General features: G+C 44.1%; 1 protein-coding gene across 2 annotated transcripts in view; it reads left to right on the forward strand.

Moving 5' to 3' along the window:
* The first annotated feature begins 15,028 nt into the window (after nucleotides 1–15,028).
* The window catches only part of SNX30 (sorting nexin family member 30), a 104,016-nt gene continuing 94,870 nt past the window's right edge, over nucleotides 15,029–24,174 (forward strand). For both annotated transcript variants that reach the window (XM_036856178.1, XM_036856179.1), the window contains exon 1: nucleotides 15,029–15,453. In XM_036856178.1, coding sequence (XP_036712073.1) covers nucleotides 15,298–15,453 — 156 coding nt within the window. In that variant the 5' untranslated portion in view covers nucleotides 15,029–15,297. The remainder of the gene's footprint in view (nucleotides 15,454–24,174) is intronic.

Raw genomic sequence — 24,174 nt, forward strand, 5'->3', positions numbered from 1 at the left:
TTTTGATCATGACTTGGTCTTACTGGTGGTGATTAGCTGCCATTCAGGAGCCATCCAGGAGCCCACCCAGAATCGCCTCATTAGAACAAAAACTACTCCTGCTACCCAGGAAGTTCCAGTGGATTTAGGAACCCTGTTTCAGAAGCCAGGGTCAAAGGCCAACTATTAGAACAGAAGAGGTTCCTAATGTTCTTTTTTTTTTCTTTTAAATATTTATTTATTTGGTTGCACTGGGTCTTAGTTGCAGCAGGCGGGCTCCTTAGTTGTGGCATGTGAACTTAGTTGCGGCATGCGTGTGGGCTCTAGTTCCCTGACCAGGGATCGAAGCCGGGCCCCCTGCATTGGGAGCATGGAGTCTTAGTCACTGCGCCACCAGGGAAGTCCCCTAATGTTCTTAACACTTAGGAATTCACAAGAGTTTCAGGGGCTCTGTGCCAGGAATGAGGTGGGGAGTGGAAGGCAGAAACCAACATATATTTTTCCTATTTTCTCACAAGGTCAAAAATGGACACTGCTTTTTAGTGCAAGGAAGAGTTGAGCAGCAGAAGTACTTAGGTAAGAGAAAAAACTAATTATTCTAAATGCTTCCTCTCAGATCAGATGAATTCAATAAATTCTTGAACAACCAACAATTTTTCTCTTTAGTGCTGAAAGTCCATTATCTTGCTTTTCTTCTTATTCTCATTTGTGATTCTGGAGTTGCTCATGAATTAGTACATTTGGACTGGTGACTGAGGAACATTTCTGCAATATTAAACAATTGATTTTCCTTTCATTTGTATATATGTCTGTTTATATGTACCATGAGTGAAGCATAATACTGATTTTTTTTTTTTTATACTTCTGGCCATTCCCCATTTACTGATCCAAATGTAGGGCTTTTTTTTTTTTTAAATAATACATTTATTTATTTATTTATTTATTCATTCTTGGCTGTGTTGGGTCTTCGTTTCTGTACGAGGGCTTTCTCCAGTTGCGGCAAGTGGGGGCCACTCTTCATCGCGGTGCGCAGGCCTCTTCACTATCGCGGCCTCTCTTGTTGCGGAGCACAGGCTCCAGATGCGCAGGCTCAGTAGTTGTGGCTCACGGGCCTAGCTGCTCCGTGGCATGTGGGATCTTCCCAGACCAGGGCTCGAACCCGTGTGCCCTGCATTGGCAGGCAGATTCTCAACCACTGAGCCACCACGGAAGCCCATAATACTGATTCTTTACTGTATGACTCTAGATATTGCTTTAAGAGACGGTAAAAATTGCAATATAAGTGATAATTTATGATGAAATTAAAATATATTCTAATCTATGATAATTTATCATATGTATCCCTATTTCAGTGTTTTAATATGATATATAAAATTTGTGATTTATTTCTGAATCTAAATATTACTTTAAGAATTTAATTGGCAATTTCAGTTGTTGTTTACTTACCAAAGAACACATTTTCTCTAAATTAAAAGTAATAAAAAACTATCTAAGAAGTACAATCACTTAAGAAACTTTGTCCAATTTGACATTACTGTTGTTTAATTAATCAAGGAAGCCATTAGACTAAGGTGGCTCTAATGCTGTGACAAACCCAAATGTAAGCCTGTAAATAACTCAAGGTTATAAAATTGAACAACCAGTCACTAACAGCCAAGTAGGCTTTATGCTATAGACAATCCATCATTTCTTTACTTTACTTCCACCCTTTCTCTACAAAAGTCTCTCCCCAGCTCCTGTCCATGGAGCGCTCCTAACCACTTCTGGTTTGGCACTGCCTGCTTCAAATTGATTTTTCCTCAAATAAACTCTTACAATTTTTAATATGCCTTAGTTTATCTTTGAACACACCATTTGTGTGAAAAATCTTATAATCTTATAATGTAAATAATTATTTTGCTGCTATCAAGGCAAGAAAAATAAATTTTATGAACTGTTTATGTGTCAATATTTATTTTATCACTCATACCAAATATCAACAGACCACCCAGACATGAAAAGTAAAGTTAGTTGTCTTTGATATTTAGCCAGCTTTCAGTCATTTCAAAGCCATAGCTTTACACATATTTTTTAGCTGATGTATAACTTTTAAATATTTAGACATATGGAATGTAAGCCCACATCTGTACACTGGTTCAGGCCCCACAGATGCTCAGATGGGCCTGACTGGGCACAAGTTTCCATGTATTAAGACTGTTGCTATTCATTTGTCATTAACGTAAGGAAATTGATGTTGAAATATTTGGTAGTTTCTTGATCTTAAACAAACGTAAATATAGGGAACTGATATCTATTTCATTAGTCAATTAAATGGTGGTCATCCAGACAACTCAGAATATGCTATGTTATGTTTTATATTCAGAATGTATTCAGAATATTAAAAAAACTTAAGATCATCCTCAAAATGAAGATGCTGGGAACATATAAGTTCCAGTGAAAATACACATTATATATACAGTTATTAGCAAAGGGACACATAATTCTGAAGTGTAAAAAAAAATTCTAATAAGAAGTAATATTGAAATTTTTTCTAAAATTGTAAATGCTTCTGTAGTGTGCCTCAAAATATATGACATGAATTCAACTTTGCTTGTTAACACGTGTCTCAAGACACGTCTGACAAAAGTGAAGCTAGGACAAAAAGGAGTGGGGGGAGCAGAGCCGTAAGGTAGACGTCTAGGATTGTGCCTGAAAATTGTCTTTGTTGCTGTTGTGTAGCATATAAATATAATTTGAAATAGAAAGTGATACGTGATAAAGTCTTTTTTTTTTTTTAAGTGCTAAGGCCTGTTAATTGGGGTATAATGGAGGTTTTTTTTTTTTAATGTTTATTTATTTATTTGGTTGCACCAGGTCTTAGTTGCAGCACATGGGCTCCTTAGTTTCGGCTCACAGGCTCTAGTTTCCTGACCAGATATTGAACCCGGGCCCCCTGCACTGGGAGTGCAGAGTCTTAACCACTGCGCCACCAGGGAAGTCCCATAATGGAGATTTCTTAAAATTCTTGTAATTGTATCACTTTAGGAGTGGAGAAAGGTAAGCAAAAACATTGGCTTATAACAGAATGTTGCTTAGTCTTGGAAAAGAAGTAGGAAACATTGTAAATATATTTAACTCAGATGTTTCATATGTTTTGATTAAAAATTTTTCCTTATTAGAATTTTTAAATTACAAAAGAAATAAATGCTCATTGTAATGCATGAAAGAAAACAAACGAAGTTGTAGAAAGATAATGTTAATCTGGCCTGCCCTTGCCCTGCTGTCCCATCACCCCAAGATATAAACCTAAATAGTCTGGTTCATATACTATCATGCATTTTCCTACTCTCATATAAACATATATACATGTACATTTACACATATATATATGTTCATATGTAGTGATCCCACTATACATATTACTTTACCACTTGCCTTTTTTATTTTTAAAATTTATTTTATTGAAGTATAGTTGATTTACAATGTTGTGTTAATTTCTAATGTATACAACTTGCCTTTTTAAATTTAATGTATCATAGACCTCCCAACATATAGAGCTCTAATTCATTTTTTATTGCTGCATAATATAGTGTGGATGTACTATAATTTGTTCAACCTTTTCCTTTGTGATGTACACATACGTTTACACTTTCCTTTTTTTATACAAACGATGTTGCAATGAACATCTTTGCACATATATCCTTAGATAGGAGCGCTTTTATTTTGACAGCACTGTATGTTTCTGCCCACACTCTTTGAGAGTGTCCTCTCCCTAAGTCCTCAGTATCAGTGGATGCAGCGGCCAATTTCCTGCAAAGCGATGAAGTTTCAGTTTCAGGGTCCTTTACTTGAACATATATCTCTTTCCCCCCAAACCCTTACCTCCCAGGGAGAAGCCTTAGCAATTTGCTCACAGGGTCATGTATAATATTTTTGTAATATTTGAAAAAGTAAGTCATTTTATTGGCAAAAAGTTAAGACAATTGTGCCTTTCTGCTCCACTCACACTTCCCCTTGGGTTGGATGACCTTAGAGTGTCTGCAGGCATTTTTGAAAGTTGAGTTGGGGGTGCATCTACTTGAGTTTAACGGGATGTATTTATGAGGTTCACTGTCACTTCTGTAAGCCACATATTTTATGCCTGCTAATGTATCAGATTGGATCTTAGCACATTACCAACAACAAATGTGAAGCTGCAAGAAACATTTTAAACTATCAATAATAAAAAAGCAAATTTCAGGGGGGGAGGGATAAATTAGGAGTTTGGGATTAAAATATACACATTACTATATATAAAATAGATAAACAACAAGGACCTACTGTATAGCACAGGGAACTATATTCAATATCTTATAATAACCTATAATGGAAAAGAATCTGAAAAAGAATATATATGTATATAACTGAATCATTTTGCTGTATACCTGAAACTAACACAACATTGTAAATAAACTATACTTCAATTAAAAAATATTTTTAAAGCAAATTTCAATCAACCATTCTAGAAGACTTCATTATCTTTCTACTCTCTCTATAGAAAATATTATAAAATATTATAGAAGAAGGTCTTAAAGAACATGCATCCAAAGACTGTGGAAAATAATATTGTAGAGGTTTGTCAGGCAGAAAATAAATAATTAAAATTTTTGTGAGGCTTGGGATATTTATCAGTTTTGTAAAACTTATAATTGTGGTGTTTTACATTATCATCCTAAATAAATATTCACCTTTGTACAAAATTTTATATTTGAAATTTTGAATTCTTTTTCTTGAAAAGGGCCCCCTAAATTGTTTAAATTTCAGGCCATGTAAAACATGATCTTCACCAGATTATAATTTATTGATCTTGAAATGTTTGCCAGTAGGTTGAGCAAAGATTGCATCTTTTTGCTTTTGTTCACATTTCATAGCTCTCTAGTGAGATTGAACATTTTTTTAATACTACATTGGCCATTTGTATTTCCTCTTCTTTGATTTGACTATTCATGTCCTTTTGTCCATTTTTTGATTGATTGTTTGTGTCATTAATATGTAGGAGCTCTATGTATCAAGGATTTATCAACGCCTAGAGGGTCATTTGCATTCTAAATAATTTTCTCTGGAATATCATTTGTCTTTTTTTGGTAACAGTTTTATTGAGATCTAATTCACATGCCATAAAATTCATGCCTTTATTTATTTATTTGTTTGTTTGTTTTTTACAAATATTTTCCAGCTTTATTGAGATACAATTGACAGATAAAAATTATATATATTTAAGGTGTGCAATCAACTAATTAACATATCCATCAATTCACCTGCTTAAAGTGTACAATTCAATGATTTTTACCATATTCACAGAGTTGTGTGACCATCTTCACAATCAACTTTAAAATACTTCATGACCCCCAAAAGAAATCCTGTATCCTTTAGTTATCACCCCCAATTCCCCATCACAATTTGCTTTTGATATATAGTATTTTTAATATCAAATTTCCTTAATTTTCTTATAGTCAAATATCTCTATCTTCTCTTTTACAACTTTAGGTTTCCAGTTTCCAGTGTGGCTGAAGGTCTCCATTTTCTACAAGGTTATTTAAATATACTGCTAACATTTTATTTTTACATTTATATCTTTAAGTCATCTGGAATGTTTTACTTCTTAATCCTTACCTAGCTACTAATCAAGTAGACCCCCACTTCGTGACTAGATTTCAGGACAAAATTACTGTACCTAATGAGAGAGAAGTTTCTCTTTCAACAGACTTGGGGGAGGTAAACCCTTGAGGGCCAGGCCCAAAGGGCAGGAGAAAGGAGGAGAAGCATCCTTAAAAGGCAGGGTCTCAATCAGGCCACAAGTGGTTACTGCAGGGCACATCATGCCTGCTCACGGGGTGCTTTTGATACCTGCCTTGACCACAGGGCTTTCTCTTTCAAATAAAGAGTTGAAAATGGGATCCTAAAAGCAATGGTCAAAAAGGAGCCAAACTGCCCTTAGCAACAGGCTTCCAAAGACTACAGTATGGGAGGAGGGGGTGCCAGGAGAGGAGTAACAACAGTGAAGAAACCTGGCAAAGAGCACCTGGACCAGGTGATCAAAGTTAACATCATCAGTGACAAGTCATGTTGATACTATGTAGCCTTGATACGATATGATGAGAAGGGCACTTTACCTCTGTGATCTTCCTCCCCCAAACCCATAACCCCAGTGTGACCATGAGAAAAATACCAGACAAACCCAAATGAAGGGCATTCTATAAAATGCCCGATCAATACTTTTCAAACCTTTCAAGGTCATTATATATAAGGAAAGTCTGAGAAACTGCCACAAAATAGTGGAGGCTGAGAGATATGACTATAAAATGTATTGTGGGTATTCTGGATGGGATTCTGTAACAGAAAAAGAACACCAGGAGAAAACTAGTGAAATACAATAAAGCGTACAGTTAATAGTAATGTACCAATGTTGAACTCCTTAGTTGTGACAAATGTACCATAATGATATAAGATGTTAACAAAAGGAGACTTTGGGTAAGGGGTATGTGAGAATTCTCTGTACTATGTTTGCAACTTTTCCATAAATCTTAAAAGTATTCTAAAATAAAAAGTTTAAATTAAAGTGGAGGGGGAAATATTTTTGCTAGCCACATCCTTCCTGAGGGAGTATATCTAAGGCCAAGAAAGCATCCTGCCTTCAGCAACGGAGTTGGTATCTCTAGTGCTTAATTTGAACAAATTATGTGCGTGGGTCAGAAAGGAGTTTTTCAGAAGTCATTTCCCTGTCCAAATTCCCACAGTCAGCTGAGAGAAGCCTTCTAGAACAGTCGATTCTGGATGTCCTGGCCACACTCCATGCACCCCATCCCAGAAAGCACATGGTTTACAGTGACAACAGGCCCCCCGAACCCTAACCCCCAAGATGCTGCTCAGGATCATTTTTAAGGGAGTAGTGACATGATTTAGTTTCTGGTGTCCCCTTAAGTTTCCTGATCCCTGGCCATGTACCCGGGTACTTAGGTTCTGGGCAGTAGTGTTGCTGATGGATGGACTGAAGTTAGCAAAGCAGACCTTAATTCTGAGGCTGTACTGAAATCCAGCGGCCAAGGTGAGGCTAGAACTCTGCTCTCATTCGTGTTAAATTACTTTACTTGTATCATCAATAACCTCCAAAGATCCTATCCTGAGTGACTAGGTGTGTGGCTTTTCCTAGAGGGAACTTAGGTCTGCCTTGATAACAAGAAGCTGTTGAATGAGTTAATTTGGAAGACTTTACAAGGTTGTGAACGTGGAGGAGCCAAGATACACCATCTGCACTAGAAACCGGGAGCTGAACGAACCCCATTCTATTGCAGGACAGGGTGGTTTAAGAAGTCTCACAGAGGACTGGGTTTGATTTTGGAGAAAATGAACATTCCTACAGATAAGACTTCTAGAAGCGTCCATGTATGGGCCCCAGCTCAAAGTCTGCTATTCCAGCAAGCCGAGAGAATCAGACTAATGGCTGTGTGGTGAGTGCCGCTTCAGGTATCTCCCGTTTTCTTCATGAGTGTGGGAATGGTGTTCTGCCAGCCACATCGCAGGAAGACCCGAGTGGGGCGCAGGGAAAACCAAGCCTCCTGCTGTGCCAATCACAGAATCCCGAAACGCCAGCACAATGAAGCGCCTTATCTAGCTGGGGTGGGCAGAAGCCCTGTCTTTAGCAAGTCACCTCACCTGCACCTATAATCTGGGTACTGAGTAGAACTTTCTTGCTGTGCCCCCCCAGCACCATCTTGCTACCCGACCCACCAGTTATACAGAAAGACAAGGCCTCGTGCCCGTGTGGTCTCACTAACTCTGTATAATGAGGATGAGTCTGTGGGCCTGCATGATCATTTATCACCCCATTTACAAAGCACAGGAGGGGCTGGGCAGAGCAGGGCTGCCCGGAGCTACCACAGTGGCAAGGATCTGGGAAGAGCTGGTGGAATTCAGAGGCTTTGGGAAGGCTCAGGAGCTCTGCTCCTCTTTGGTTTTAGAGTTTTCCAGCATCTTTAGAGAGGAATGTTTCTCCACCCTTTTTTTCTTCTTTCCCAATATTACTGCTCCTACGTGGGAAAGGTTAATTAGGTTTAAATTTTCCCTAACAAGAAAAATTAAATACTAAGGAATCAGATTTTGTTGGGTGGGGCTGAACTTTGCAGACAGCCATTGTAATATCTAAGACCTTTTTGCTCCCCTCACCTCCACCCCAAGTACCAGGTTTCACCTTGCCCCTTCTGAGAATGCACGCTATTGAAGGATGCTGCCACTGCTGGGAACATTGCTTCCCACAAAGGGGCACTCTCTTCTTAGACTTTCTTTCGCCTGCTTGTATTCCTCATCTTCTGAATCCCTAAGGATGAGTTCAGCTGCATGTTAACAGAGATCCCCATTAAAGTGCCTGAGACCATAGGGATGTGTATTTTTTATTTAAGAAGTCTGGAGTCAGGTGCAGTGGCTCAATGATGCCATCAGTGACATGGTCACATTCCATTTATGCGCTCAGCTATACTCAGGGAGTTGGGAATGTCTCGCTTGTGGCCACAAGATGGCTGTAGCAGCTCCAGGCATCAGGGCCTCGCAAGGCTGCATTTGAAGGGAGAGGGAGGAAGAGAGACGGGACAACTAGCAGTCATGAGGGGCAAAGGAGTGGTGGCAACTAATAGTTGCTCACACATCTTTCTCTCCCTCTTATTTCCTCACTTCTTTACCTTTTGGCTTCCCCCAAACCTGCGTTCCCCAAACCCACATTGCATCAGTACGCATCCAGGTGGGAGGGAGCACGAGCATTAGAACTAACTGGCCGACCTCGAGCAAGTTACTTAACACAGCTGGGCCTCAGCTTCCTCACTTATGAAGTGAGGGTCGCAGACTAGATGCCTTATGTACGTAAACTTCTTATTGAGGTATCACATAAAGGCTCACAGAGCAGAAATGTACTGCTTGCTGAATTTTTACAAAGAACCAGCCCCACATTAAGAAACAGAATATTATCAGTAACCCAGAAACGCCCACAAAGGTAACATTAGTCAACTTGTAGCTCAATACATTAGTTTTGCCTGTTTTTGAATTTTATACAAATGGAATCAGCGGGAGGCGTTCTTTCGTCGTATCTAGCTTTTTTCACTCAACGCTATGTTTGTGTAATTCATTCACCACGTTTTGGTTTTTTTTTTTTTTTTTTTTGGCGGCAACACGCAGCTTGTGGGATCTCAGTTCCCCAGCCAGGGAATGCACCTGGGCCACGGCTGTGAAAACCCGGAATCCTAACCACTGGCTCACCAGGGAACTCCCCAGCACGTTGTTTCTTCATTCTTCTTGCGGTATAATGTTCAATTGTGTGACTACACCACTGTTGACAGTCATGTGAGTTTTTTCTAGTTTTGGTTACTATAAATCTCTGCTGCTGTGGAGATTTTTTTTTTTTAATTTATTTCGTTTATTTTTGGCTGTGTTGGGTCTTCTTTGCTGCATGCAGGTTTTCTCTAGTCTTGGCGAGCAGGGGCTACTCTTTGTTGTGGTGTGTGGGCTTCTCATTGTGGTGGCTTCTCTTGTTGTGGAGCACAGGCTCTAGGCACATGGGCTTCAGTAGTTGTGGCACATGGGCCCAGTAATTGTGGCTCATGGGCTATAGAGCACAGGCTCAGTAGTTGTGGTGCACGGGCTTAGTTGTTCTGCGGCATATGGGATCTTCCTGGACCAAGGCTCCAACCCAGTGTCCCCTGCATTGGCAGGCAGATTCTTAACCACTGCGCCACCAAGGAAGCCCACTGTGGAGATTCTTGAATCCACCTTTTGATGAATATACATATGCATTTCTGTTATGTTCTGGGAGTGGGAACTGTTGGGTCATATGATGTCTGAATGTTCATCTTCTAGATGCCTTTAAAGATCATTCCTAGTGATGGAATCAAACACGTTCATGGGGCACACAGCCAATAAACAGGCTTTCCATCCTATCCAAAGATTCACTAATAAGACTCAGTGCCAAGGCTTCCAGTACTTGTCAGCTCAATACCTTCTCCAGCCCAAACTCTGTAATGGATAATGACCACAAAGGAGTATACACACAGCCACACACTCCAGAGCCGGCTTGTGAAGAAAGCCAGGTTAACAGGTAGCCCTCTGTGCTGGCAGTAAATTATATTTCTGTGGCCAGGTGAGGCCCAGCTCCTAGGAGCCTGCAGGGCCAGCCAAAGAAGTTTGCGGGGCTTTGGAAAATATCTACTCCACTGTGAGGCTCTTTATAGCCAGACCTAGGACATGAATCTGTCAACAGATAGTTTAGTTCATCTGAGATCTTCTTCCAAATTTTAAGCACCTGGTAACTGCTCAATAAAAATAACACTAAAAGTTTAGGGCAAAAGGACCCGGTAATAGAATTTTGTAAGAGAAATCTGCCTATCTAAGCAACTTTTCAGCAAACAGGAAAATTTTCCAAAGTAAGAACTTAAAAGTGCTATTGACAATAAGGGGCATGTCAATTTATGATTTAGAGAAATGGGTGGAGCTATGAGAACAGTATTTCTTTTTTTTTTTTTTTTAAGGTTTGTTTAGTCCTTTTTTTTTAACATTTTTTTTGCAGTATAATTGCTTTACAATGGTGTGTTAGTTTCTGCTTTATAACAAAGTGCATCAGTTATACATATACATATATCCCCATATCTCCTCCCTCTTGCGTCTCCCTCCCACCCTTCCTATCCCACCCTTCTGGCTGGTCACAAAGCACTGAGCTGATCTCCCTGTGCTATACGACTGCTTCCCACTAGCTATCTATTTTACATTTGGTAGTGTATATACGTCAGTGCTACTCTCTCACTTCGTCCCAGCTTACCCTTTCCCCTCCCCGTGTCCTCAAGTCCATTCTCTAGTAAGTAGGTCTGCGTCTTTATTCCCGTCTTGCCCCTAGGTTCTTCAATTTTTTTTTTTAGATTCTATATATATGTGTTAGCATATGGTATTTGTTTTTCTCTTTCTGACTTACTTCACTCTGTATGACAAACTCTAGGTCCATCCACCTCACTACAAATAACTCAATTTCGTTTCTTTTTATGGCTAATATTCCATTGTATATATGTGCCACATCTTCTTTATCCATTCTTCTGTTGACGGACACTTAGGTTGCTTCCATGTCCTGGCTATTGTAAATAGAGCTGCAATGAACATTGTGGTACATGACTCTTTTTGAATTATGGTTTTCTCAGGGTATATGCCCAGTAGTGGGATTGCTGGGTCGTATGGTAGTTCTACTTTTAGTTTTTTAAGGAACCTCCGCGCTGTTCTCCATAGTGGCTGTATCAATTTACATTCCCACCAACAGTGCAAGAGGGTTCCCTTTTCTCCCCACCCTCTCCAGCATTTATTGTTTGTAGATTTTTTGATGATGGCCATTCTGACTGGTGTGAGGTGCTACCTCTTTGTAGTTTTGATTTGCATTTCTCTAATGATTAGTGATGTTGAACATTCTTTCATGTGTTTGTTGGCAATCTATATATCTTCTTTGGAGAAATGTCTATTTAGGTCTTCTGCCCATTTTTGGATTGGGTTATTTGTTTTTTTGATATTGAGCTGCATGAGCTGCTTGTAAATTTTGGAGATTAATCCTTTGTCAGTTGCTTCATTTGCAAACATTTTCTCCCATTCTGAGGGTTGTCTTTTTGTCTTGTTTATGGTTTCCTTTGCTGTGCAAAAGCTTTTAAGTTTCATTAGGTCCCATTTGTTTATTTTTGTTTTTATTTCCATTTCTCTAGGAGCTGGGTCAAAAAGGATCTTGCTGTGATTTATGTCATAGAGTGGAGAACAGTATTTCTTATAGTCTGTAGACCAGAATCATCATGAGCATCAGCTAGGACGTTGTTTAAGAAAATGCAGATTCCAGATTCCCATCCCTGAATCAGCATCTCTTAGGTGGGCCTAGAAATTTGCATTTTAACAGGCACACAGGTGGTTCTTAGGCACCGACTCCATGATCTGTATTGCATTCCCCGCCTTAGAGGGTCTCTATGCTTTCAGGGGAGGAGCTTCTACATGGAAAGGTAAAATGATCCTATCACTTACCCACAAGCCTCTCTGCCGGTTCTGGGGCAAATTCTAATTTCTTGTTTGCAAAACTCCTCAGATCCTGGCCTCAAGTGGAACTGCCGGCTTTTGCTTTTCCCTGGAACATCACTGGCTGAATTAAACTGTGCACACAATTTTGCCTCTGTTGGCGACAGTGCCTTCTCAGTTGCCCCTCGTGTTTGAGGCAGCCCTCTGTGGCCTTCTACATGTCACTCTGAATGCTCTTTGAAAACCTCCTTTGTCCTCATCAGCCGTCCACTTCAGAAGTGGTGGTGTTATTTTGAGGCAGGGTTTGGGATGCCACATAAACTAAAGCTATGATTGTATTAAAAACCAGAAGAGGATAAGCAGCTAACACAAACATGAATAAGGCCTAGACACATGCTGTACCAGGAGAGAGAAAGAAAGAATGCTTCATTGTGACTCTGCTTTGTTTTTAAGGTCTGGGTCTCATGTAAAGCCCTGATAGACTTGCTATGCGGTTTCGGGATTCTGGCTTGGCATACTTACTGAATTCTGGGGCCCAAGGCCCTGTCTTCTGAAAGTTTCCAGCCTAAGTGCCTAAGGTTCCTTATGGACAGGAATGAGGGGTTGGGAGGTGGGGGAAGGGCCCATGCTGTGTTCCTGGGTTTTGGTGGCATCTCCCCGTACCCCATGCACACACATCCAGTGCATTTTCCTCAGAGCTGAGCCCTAGAAACCCAAGCTTCCCTCCATACATTCCAATAAACACTACAACCTTTTGCTCTGATACAGAAACTTCACGTTTCCTCCTCACCACCGTCTTGCTTTGAAAACTTTTAGAAAAAGCACAGTCACATAGTCTGGGACACTTGCTCTGTTTCAGTGACAATTTCCCACCACAAGGAACACTGAAATACAACAGGAAATGGTGAATATGAATAGGCAGTCCTGGGCTAAATTTGACTGGTGGAAACTTTATCCCAAAATGTTTTCCATAGAAATCCACTTTCTTTAGTTTTGATGACTACCCACTGGATCATTGTGGCCCTATGCCATTGACCAACGAGGAAACTGGAAAATAAACTGTTTCATATGGCCTTTCAGGAACTCTGTTTTGTTTTTGTGTTTTAAACGGTGGGAGCATAGAAAAATGATACTCTGACCCAAAATGAGCAAATAGAGGAGTTTGGAGAGAGCATGTTTATTTATGAAAACTTTATGATTATCATTTCATAAGAATAGTAGAGAAAGCATGAGAGAGAGGGAAAGGAAGGGAATTAACATTCAGGGAGCATCTATTCCATGGCAGCATTTGGCTGGGAATATTTCATACCGAAGGCTGTTTCATTCTCACAACCACCAAGTAAGGTAAATATTATTACCTGCTCTCTGTCCTTCTTTTTGGGTCAGGAAGCAGGTTCGTTTAGGTTAGGTAACTTGCTCATGATCACCCACTTATAGTTAGCAATCAGGAATTCAAATGTGGCTCTCTTTTCACTCTTCCCTGGCATCTTGAGGAGAAAGCTGTGTGGAGTCTTAATAAAATGAGATCTCGATTGTGGGAAGGTGGCCTGGCTGTTAAAATAAACAACATCATTCAATAAAAAAATACCTATGTTATACATCTATAGAACACTCATTTCTAGTTATATTCATGCTATTTGTTTTAATCAGAAGAACAGATATTAGGGTCTGTTGTAGTTGTAAGCAGCCCTTGAATATAAAAGTATTAATTTTACTCAACTCCAAGAGGACCGGACACTGGCATTCCTGTGAGGTAGATGCAGCATTTAAAAAATTGTTCCCAGTGTCCTCTGAGTTCTATTTTCCTCAACCAAGGCAGACCCACGTGGGGGAGAGAAAAGATAACTTGAGGACTGAGGCCAGATGACCTAGACCAGGGGAAATAAGGGAAGGTGTGTGAAGCTCAGTGAATCCCTGGACGATATTTTGGGTCAGCTTCAACTCTCGGCATTCTCCTCTTGCTGAAGTATCACTTGTTTCTTTAGAAGAAAAGGGTGGTGGAGACCACAGTGAATCCCGACTTCAAGATTAGTCAGGTAACACTGGACGAACCTAAAGAGTTTGGGAATAGATCGGGAAAATGTGCTCCCTTACAGCGGGCCTCCTCCCCATTACTCTTCTAGTATCAACTTGTTCTTACATGGGCTGATGGCCTCTACTGACTTGGCCCTGAGCACAGAAGCTGTGAAGCCAGGTAAGGTGGAAAAAAGAGGTGAACTTCCACCCTCAAACAGCCAAGTAACGCCTTGACTATCTCCATTCTGCTAGCAAATAAAGCTCAGAATGCAGCCCAGCCAAAGACCTGGAAAGGAAGCACAGAAGCATGAAAAATAAAAACGGGAACCTCACGATTCTTTCAAATGGTAGTTTGGTCAAGGTGTGAGTTTAAGAGTCATAGATCATGTGTAGCACTCCCTCTTTATTTACTGATGCCCACTCTTCTGAGGTTTAACCTTACATAAACCCGGTGAACTGCAGAAGCAAGATGGCATGGGATCTCAGCGTGCATTTGAAGAAACTCCACACTGCGTCTTTGAATTTCCTTCTAGGTTCCCCGCCTGATGTCTCTATCTCTTGGGAGCCTCATAACCTTTTACGCCATTCTTATAAAATGTGTCATAATTCCTCCTATCCTGGGTTATTTCAGAGGCCAGAAGATCCCGACTCACGTGCGTGTCCTAAAGCCCCCAACCCCAAGCGTGGCTGCCCCTGGGCGCAGCAGTAAACGCGGGTGGAATGGAACAGGATCCTCCAACGTCTTTTTCCACCTCTGATTTCCGTTAAACATTAGCTCCGGGGTCTGCGCGCAGCCCCCAACGGGCCAGGAGGCGAGCTTGGACTCTCGGTGGACAGCGTTGGAGGGCTCAGGGCGCACTTCCTGCGGGACGGCGGGAGAGGGCGGAGCTGCCCGCATCCCCCCTCCCCCTCCCCCGCTCTCCCCGCCCCCGCCCCCTCCCCCTCCGGGGGCTGCCGGGCGCCGCGGGGGCGGGGCGGCGAGCGGGCTGGGCGGCGTGGCGGGGCGGGCTGGGCGCCCTGGTTAAGGTGCGAGCGGGTCCGCCGTGGGCTCCGGCGCGCAGCGGAGAGGAGCGGAGCAGTCCGGCCCAGCCCAGCGCAGCCCGGCGCGGGCAGACGCGAGCCGGCGGGTGGCGGTGGCGGTGGCTCCCAGCCCGGCTGGTGCTGGGCCTCCGACCGAGCCGCGGCCGAGCGGGGCCTCGGCCCGGGCTCTGGGGGAGACCGCGGCGGCGGGCTGCAGGAGGAAGCGGCGGCGGCGCGTCCCGAGCCGTGCGCGCCATGTCGGGCGGGCCCCCCAAGGCCCTGCCGTCCACTGGGCCCCACTCCCTGCGCGACATGCCGCACCCGCTGGCCGGCTCCAGCAGCGAGGAGGCCGTGGGCGGCGACAGCACGCCCAGCCCGGACCTGCTGACGGCCCGCAGCTTCGGCGACAAGGTGGGGCACGCGGGGCTGGGGACTGGGAGGCTCGTTTCGCTCCCGAGGGGCATGAGGGATCTGGAGCCCCGCTGGGCACCGGGCCGCGCCCACCCTGGCGCCCCTTTCCGGGGGACAGGCGTGCCCTCGCCCCAGAGCCTTGGGAAAAAGCATCTCCTCCTTGCCGCCCCTGCGGGGTCGCAGCCTCTGGGGGAGCGGCCAGAGGGAACGGGCTTGCCCGGCTGTGACTGGTCGCGAGGCCAGTGACAGCTGGTGGGGAGGGGTCCCGCCTGCCCGTTGTGGCTGGAGGCGTGTGTGCAGTGCTCAGAGCCTGTGTCCTGGGATGGGGTCCCTGTTCCTCCAGATGCATCTCTGAAGGCTGAGCTGCCGAGTCACTTGTAGCTCCTCCAGTTTGCTGCGACTGTAAAGAAGCAAGAGTTAATGGTTTTCTGTGGTCCTACTGCCAGAGGCTTCTTACCCCCGTCTGTCATGGGGTCAGTGATCTTTGTTTAGGTTTGCTTTGTGCCCTGAGGAGTCACCTGACTCTGACCCCAGCCGGCAGCGGGAGGAGGGTGCCCCGGGGGTTTTCTGTCTGGGGCTCCATTTACCTCTGACTGTCTCCCACGCTGTTTAGGTTTGGCAGAGGCTGGTTTTGTGGCTGAAGGGGAGAAAGGTCGCCCTTTGACCGTTTTTGCGTAGAGGGAGGCTCCTGATTTTCTTAGAGCAGCGTATGACCCTCCTGCTGCTTTGAGAGACAGTGAGGGGTTAGGGGCGGCATCTCCCTTCCCCCCCTTGCCACTTCAGCTGTTGTCAGGACGTGAGCTGTGATTGTATCAGCTCTGCTGTTGCCCCTTAGTCACTAATTGCAGAAATTAGAATTGTTCTCCACACCTGTGATCAGGATTGTCTCCTCTTAGTAAAATACTAAGTGAATGCCTCCTTGTCCCAATACTGAATGGAATCAGGGGACCCAAATTTCTTTCCCCCTTAGATGGGAGGGCATGTGGTACAGTAAAAATGAGTGTGAGTGCACTGAGCAGTCAAATTAACCAGGAAGTGGGACTTGATGTACCTTCCCAAGAGGGTTTGTGAAAGCAAAGAGTGGGGCAAGGTGGGGGGGGAGGAGGCAAAGCATTAGTAGCAAGTAAACTTAAAAAAGCTAATGAAACCAATGGATTGAGCAGCTGGATTGAGCAGCTGGATGTGTGTGTGTGTGTGTGTGTGTGTGTGTGTCTTTGTAAGTATTTATTTTATAGAAGATTATAGACTATATGAAGGCTGGAGTCGCTTGGAAATACCTTGCCCATATTTGACACTCAATAAGTAATTGTTGAATGAATAATTTGCTTTCTTATGGACAGAGAACTTGGTCCTATGTGCATGTAGGATAGGAATTGAGGTTAAACTTATGATTTTTTTCTCAGGTCTGTGTAGGATAGTGAATTAATTATATATCGCTGTGTAACCAATTACTGCAACATTTAGCATCTGAAAATAGTGTCTGTGGGCCAGAAATCTGCGCAGCTTAAATCTGGGTGGTTCTGACTCACGTCTATCATGAGCTTGCATTCAAACTTTGACTAGGGCTGCAGTCACTGAAGACTGGATTGGGGGTAGGTCCTCTTCCAAGCTCACTCTCTTGGCTCTTGGCAGGCCTTAGTTCCTCTCCATAGGGCTGCTTGATGTGGCAACTTGTTTCACCCAGAGCAAGTGATCCAAGAGATGGAGAGATCCCAAGACTCAAACCACAGTCCTGTGTAATCTAGTCTCGGAAGCGACATATCTCTGCCGTATTCTATTGGTCACGCTGGCCATCACTGGTACAACCTGGGAAGAAGGTATGAATACCAGGAAGCGGGAATCATCGGGGCATCTTGGAAGCTGCCTGCTACAGATGGCTCTTTTAAATATCTGCTTAATGATCCATTCTTGGAGGACACCTGATGCAGAAGTGTGGGCATTTTGCTACTAAGTACTGGGAGGACAAATGCCCTGTATCCCTGAGATCTAGTTGGTGGACACGAAGTCAAGCCTAAGTCTAATTACTTCTCGCTTCCTTTACAGGGACAGTTCCATGAGAGAGATGGTCTTGAAGGCATTTTTATTAATTATTGAATATTTAATAAGTCTCCTTAGAGCTGCAAGGAGCATCAAAATGACATCACTCCCAAAGGCCTGATTTATAGTTAGCCACTTTTCCTTAGAGAGCAGTATAATTTCTTCCTCTGACTGGGAGTAACATTTTCCTTGAATCTTGGCATACACATATGTTCTCGTAACTCTGGAGAAATTTCTGCAGAGAGAAGCTACCAAGCAACAGAGGTGAATCAGGACCAGTGGAAGGAAGCCTTCCCTTTGCTCTGCTTTCTCTTGCCCAGGAAGTGTGGGGTTCACCAGAGGGGAGGTAGGAGCGTTGAGTGCTATGGTCTGTCTTTGAAAAGAAGCCTGTGTCTTCTTGCCTTTTATAATGGACCTTGGGGTTGTGATCCTGGATGCCTGATTCAGAGTCAGTTCTGGGTCTGGAGAATGAGGGTTTGACAGGCTGCTCGTAGTGCAGGGTTATTATATTATGCAGAGGGGAATTGCTGAGGTGCCATGAACAGGAAAGCCTTTTGTCTCAGTCCAGCAGACACTTCTCAGTGGCCTCTGGGGTTCTGGGAAGGAGGAAAAGACCAAATGTGATGGCCTCTTCATCTACAAAATTGAAAATCATTCAAACCGTGGTGTGAAGGGAAGAATCTTTTCTATCTACCAAGGGTTGCTAGGAATTCTTTTGATGCTGGCTAAACTCCCCAGGCCTTCTAGCCCTGTATCTTTCATCTCCACCTGAAATGTAAATACACCACTTGGCCCTTTCTGTGTTTTTCACTTTCACCTGCAAACCACTTTGGGCTTGCTTCTCCCCTGACTCAGCCTCTAACTCCTGTGTACCTCCCAAAACTTAACACCAAGCCCTCTCCAGCCCCACCTGTGGTTAACACCTCTACCCACATCCTCAGTCTCTTCACTGAACTCTTTCACCTACTTCCTGCCCCCTTAAGTCACTGCTTCCCCTGAAGTTTTCAAAATGGAGGTGTCTTTTCCTCTTACACTCCACTTATTTCAGGTTCAGGAGATGCGGGTCCGTAGTGTCCTTTCTCTCTACTGCCTTTTTTTTTTTTTTTTGGCCATGTTGGGTCTTTGTTGCTGCGTGCGGGCTTTCTCTGTTTGCGGCGAGCGGGGGCTACTCTTCATTGTGGTGCGTGTGCTTCTCATTGCAGTGGCTTCTCTTGTTGCGGAGCATGGGCTCTAGGCGCACAGGCTTCAGTAGTTGTGGCACGTGGGCTCAGTAGTTGTGGCTCGCGGGCTCTAGAGCGCAGGCTCAGTAGTTGTGGTGCATGGGCTTAGTTACTCTGCAGCATGTGGGATCTTCCCAGACCAGGGCTCAAACCCGTGTCCCCTGCATTGGCAGGCGGATTCTGAACCACTGCACCACCAGGGAAGTCCTCTCCACTGCCTTTTAACAATCAAGTGCTGCCCCTTTGAGGTCATTGTATTTGCTCACTCAGCAAATATTTGAGGGCCTCCTATGAGCCAGGCACTGTTTTAGGAACTCAAATCCACCAGTTGAAAACCCCTGCCCTCATTGGGTATATTTTAGTGAGTACGTACTATTTTATGTAATAAATGCTGTGAAAGGAAGAAAAAGTGGGGGGGGAGAGAGTGTTCAGGATCACTGGCTGAAGGGAGGCGGCTTCAGTTAGACCCTACTGAGAACTTGAGATTTGAGCAAAGACTTGAAGGAGGCGAGGCAGTTGGCGAGTGGATGTCTGGAGGAGTGTCCCGGTGGAAGAAATGGCCAAAGCAGAGGCCTGGCAGCTCCTGCGCGGTGTGACGGGGACTGCCCTAGAAGCCAGTGTGGTTGGGGCAGAGTGAGCAATGGGGAGTCCTTGGCCAAGGGCAGAGAGGGAGGGGGCCAGGTGGTCTAGGGCCCAGTAGGCCACTCTGGGAACTTTGGCCTTTATTTTGAGTGCCATTGCAGGGACTTGAGCAGAAGGAGGATGTGATTTGATTTATGTGTTGAAAGGATCACACAGGCTGTTGAGTTGAGAATCCGTTATTAGACTATTCCACTGAATTAGGTTTCTTTTCCGTCAGAAGGACATAAACCAAATGCAACCTGGCTGAAGAAAAGAAAAAAATCTATTGGCTCATTTGAAAAGCCCCAGGTATTTTGGTTTCCGGAATGGCTGGAACTAGGTATTCAAATGATGTTGGGAGTCTGTCACTTTTCATCTCTTGGCTCTGCTTCCTCCTTTCTGTGTTAGCTCTATTCTCAAGCCGGTGAAGGGATATAGCTTTGCAACTCCAGCAGAAAGAGAGCACCTCTTTCTTGATAATTCCAGCAAAAGCTCTGGGCTAGTGTCTCCTGGCCCTAAATTGGGTCAGGTGCTGAAGCCAGTCTTTGTAACTCTGACTGCCCAAGGCCTGGACCAGGTCCTTATCTTTGGAGGGTGGAGAAGGGAAGTTTTTGTGTGTATGTTTTAACTGTGAAATATAAATACGTGAAGTATAGAAATGCATCTGTATTAATAAAATGTACCTATACAGTTTAAAGAATAATAAAATGAACACAGACATAAAGTTAAGGCATAGGCTCTTGCTAGTATTTTGGAAGCCCTCTCTGTGCCTGGGGAGGAAGGAGGTGGTTTCCAAAGCAAAGTCAGGATGCTCCTCCTAGAAGGAGGAGGAACGAATGAATGTTGGACGAACATCTGTTGTTTCACAGATGTCCATTACAGACCTTCCACTGCCTTCTTTGCTGTCACTTTGTAACTTCCCTGTTTCTCTTGTTCATTAAAATCTTGAAACCCCCCAACTAACTGTCTTCTCAAATCATGCCTTTACTTCAGGGGACTCTGTCCAGATCTCTAAATCTATCAGTTTCTTGACCTTTTATCTAGTCACCTTCCCCTTTTTTCCAGTTCAGTTGCCCTCTCCCCCGGCCACATCCCTGCATTATAATACCTACAACTGTTCCTGCCCTGAAATAATGCCACTACATAGCTCTTATCTTGCCGTGCCCTCCTCCCAGTCAGTGAGAACTGCCTACACCTGTACCCTGACCCCTTGTATTCACCTGCCTCCTTTAGATTCCACAGCTTAACTTGTCAGTTGCTCCTGCCACTGTCCTTTACGCAGTTCCCTTGCTCTCCTTCTTTTACATCCAACTTGGGTCATTCCATTTGTTCCTGTCTTTTGCCTGCACCTCAGGTGCGGAGGTACCTTGAGAGTGGCTGCCAGTGTAACCTCACAGCTTCCAAGCACAGTCGGGGCCTCAGTGGTGCTGAGCCATCCTTTCTTTCTTTTTTTTTTTTTTATGTGGGATCCTAGTTCCCCGACCAGTTGCCCGTGCCCCCTGCATTAGAAGTGCAGAGTCTTAACCACTGGACTGCCAGGGAGGTCCCATGGGCCATCCTTTCTTTCCTCAGAGTCTCCCATTCTGTACTGTAGCTGATCTGAAGCTTTTCTCTGCTCCTCACACCTTCCACCCCTCTACTCCACCCTCCTGTTCTGCTGATGGCCTCACTTTCTACCTTAGAGAAGATAGAAGCCACTGTAAAAGAACTTCCCTTCACCAAACTCAAAATGTTCAGAATCTGTGGCTGCCCTTTCTTTGCCCTCGGTTGCTAAGGCTGATCCTGGAGTATATGGCCCGCCCCCTCTGGCCTCTTAGAGACCCTGCTGTCACTCCTGTGTCTTCAGACTCTCTATCAACTGGCTCATTCCCATCAAAAAAATTTTTTTTTAATTTTTAAATTGAAGTGTAGTTGATTAACAATGTGTTAGTTTCAGGTGTACAGCAAAGTGATTCAGTTATATATATATATATATATCAGTATAAAATGGAATCACTTTGCTGTACACCTGATATATATATGATATATATAAATATTTCAGATTCTTTTCCCTTGTAAGTTAGTACAAAATACTGAGTATAGTCACTTGTGCTATACAGTAGGTCCTTGTTGGTTATCCACTTTATATATATACTAGTGTGTATTTCGATCCCAACCTAATTTATCCCTCCCCCTGCCCCTTTCCCCTTTCCCCTTTCCCCTTTGGTAACCATAAGTTTGTTTTCTATGTCTGTGGGTCTGTTTCTGCATTCCCATTAATGTTTCAACATGCTCAAGTTGCTCTCATTTCTAAAACAAACCAAGTAAAGAAAACTGTTGTGATGCTTCCTTCTCCATCTCATGCCCTATTTTCTGACTCTTCTTCACCTTTTGAAAGAAAGGTTTGCTCCTCTTGTCTCTACTTCCTAACCTCTGGCTTACTTCTCAGCCTCCTGCTGTCTGGTTTCTGGCTTTACTACTCAAGGTCCCTCGTGACTTCCTTATTGCTAAATCCAGTAGACGCTTCACATCCTTGTCTTCCCTGACCTCTTGGTAGGTAGCACTTGATCCTGTTGAGTAACCCGCTGCTTGAAACTCTCCTCACTGGGATTTGTGTTTTAGAGCGTGCACTCTGGAGCCAGGTCATCTGGATTTGAATCCCAGCTCCACTACTTACAATCTTTGTGACAGTAAATTATTTAACCTCTCTGAGCCTTGGTTTCCTCCTCTGTGAAAAGGGTGTAACAGAAGTACCTGCATCACAGGGTTGGTATGAAGATCCATTGCGTTCATACTTAGAGTAGTGCCTGATGCATAGTGAGCCTTTAATAACTGTGAGGCGGTGGTGGTGGTTATTCCCTGATACTGACCTCTCCACATTTTCTTTGTACATTTTTGCCTATTCTTTGTCAATTTCAGTATCGGTTGTGGTCTGGTCAGGAAATAAAAACCACTGTAGGTTTTTCAAACTGAGAGACTTAATACAGGGAATTAGCTACATAGGTGCTGGGAAACATGTGAAGTCAAGCAGAGGACAGGGAGGTAACCCAGAGAGTAGCGATAGCAGGAAACTGCAGTCACCCTCAGGGCTGGGGGGGGGGGGTCAATGGGAGGAGGTGAGATTAGAAGAATCCAGGAGCTTCTGTGGGAACTAGACCATGGCAGGGCTGCTCAACAAGAGCAGGGACCACAGGGGGAGGGAGCCCTGGAGAGGAAGCAGCTAAGGCCAGGGATGCTATCTGAACCAGAGAGGAGGGGTTGGGGTAGGGGAGAAACACCCTGGCTTCTCTCCTCCTCCTGCTTTTGGTCTTTCATCTGTATCATCCATTGGCCCAAATAGCTTCCTTGGTGGGCATGTGACCCTAGCAGAGTCAAATAGCCAAACAGAGATTTGCTCGGATGGCTGCTGGGGGAAAGAATCTCTCTTTTTGTTAGATTGTGAGCCTTTGTTTCTTGTGATGTGGAGAGTGCCTGCTTAAGAATGAAACCGGAGAGGAATGTGGAGCTGGAGAAAAAGAGGGGGACAGGCCCTGAAGATCACTTGAATCCCAGATCCACCTGTGCCAGCTGTGCCTGAAGCTGGCACTGCTCCGCAGGCATCCTGGTTACAGGAGGTCATGAATGCCCTTTTGTTTATACTATTCAATTTGATTTGATATGTCACTTGAAACTTAAAAAAAAAAAGATCAATACGTCGACCTTAAAATGTTAAGTGAAAATTAAGTTTCACTTCGGGATCGTTAAGAGGAGGGTGCTTAATTCCTATTGGTCAGCCCCACTCTCAGAGTGTATTATCTGCAGATCAGCTTTGGTGGCAGAGGTGTGTTTTCACCAGGTCCTTGAAGTTTGAGGAGGCTTTCAGATGCCGGGTTGGGAAGGCGTCATGGGCCAGGGGAGCAGCTTGAGCAGAGCTCCTGAGACGGAAAAGACTTGTGCCTGCTGGGGTTGCACTGGGTCGGGTCATGTGTTGGGAGTGGGTTTGGAGAGTCTAGAGGTGGGGATTAGTGAGAGAGGAGGTGGGAAGACACAGCAGGAGGAGGCTGTGACTGCCCCGAATGCTCTGATGTGGAGGTTAGCTTTTATTCTTAGGCAGGAGCCAGCCGTACAGGGTTTTTGAGCAGGGGAATGTGTGATCAGTGCTTGGGACGGGGAGAGACTGGCAGTGAAAGAGGTAAGTTAGAAATGTGTCAGTTTGATTTAGGTTGGAGTTGTTGCCTGGAAGAACAAAGAACAGAACATGTAAAGATGACTAGTTTTGGTACAGTGGGGATGACTGGTTTTCTAGTCTAGGAGACTGGTGCCGACTGGTGCCCTCACTGAGAGGGGGAACACAGATTGGGAAGCAAGTGTGAGCAAGTGTAAAGATGACTAGAATGCATCAGTCATCAGTGTGAAGTCAGGAGCTGGGTCAGAGTTTGTCTGAATCCTGCCGTTGAAAGCCCACTCAGACTTCAAGGCTTAGCACACATGCTGCCTCTGGGCAGCTCTTCTGTGTTATATAAATGTGTAACCCCAGCAGATCCAAAGAGAGATGGGAGTGGAAGATGTAGAGGTTGAGGTCAGAATTTAAACGAAGTGAATATTAGCAATCAAATGGAAGGCGGGAGGTCGTAGCAGTTTGTAGTAAGAAGGGTGGTAGCTTGGGGAAAAAGCAGGGTTGAGGGAAGGTCTTTAGGACAGGGGAGAGTTGGGGGTTAGTGGAGGTTACGGGGAAGAAGGCAGATGAGAGTCTCTCAAAATAAGTACATAAATAAGAGCTTGGCAAAGGTGCAGTAGTTCATGTATGAGCAATTGGGTTTGTTTACTAGATTCTAGAGGGGGTCATATGCTCTCTCCTGTTTGCCTTGCCCCGCAGAATTCCTCA

Source organism: Balaenoptera musculus, chromosome 6, assembly GCF_009873245.2.
Source record: "Balaenoptera musculus isolate JJ_BM4_2016_0621 chromosome 6, mBalMus1.pri.v3, whole genome shotgun sequence".
NCBI lineage: Eukaryota > Metazoa > Chordata > Mammalia > Artiodactyla > Balaenopteridae > Balaenoptera > Balaenoptera musculus.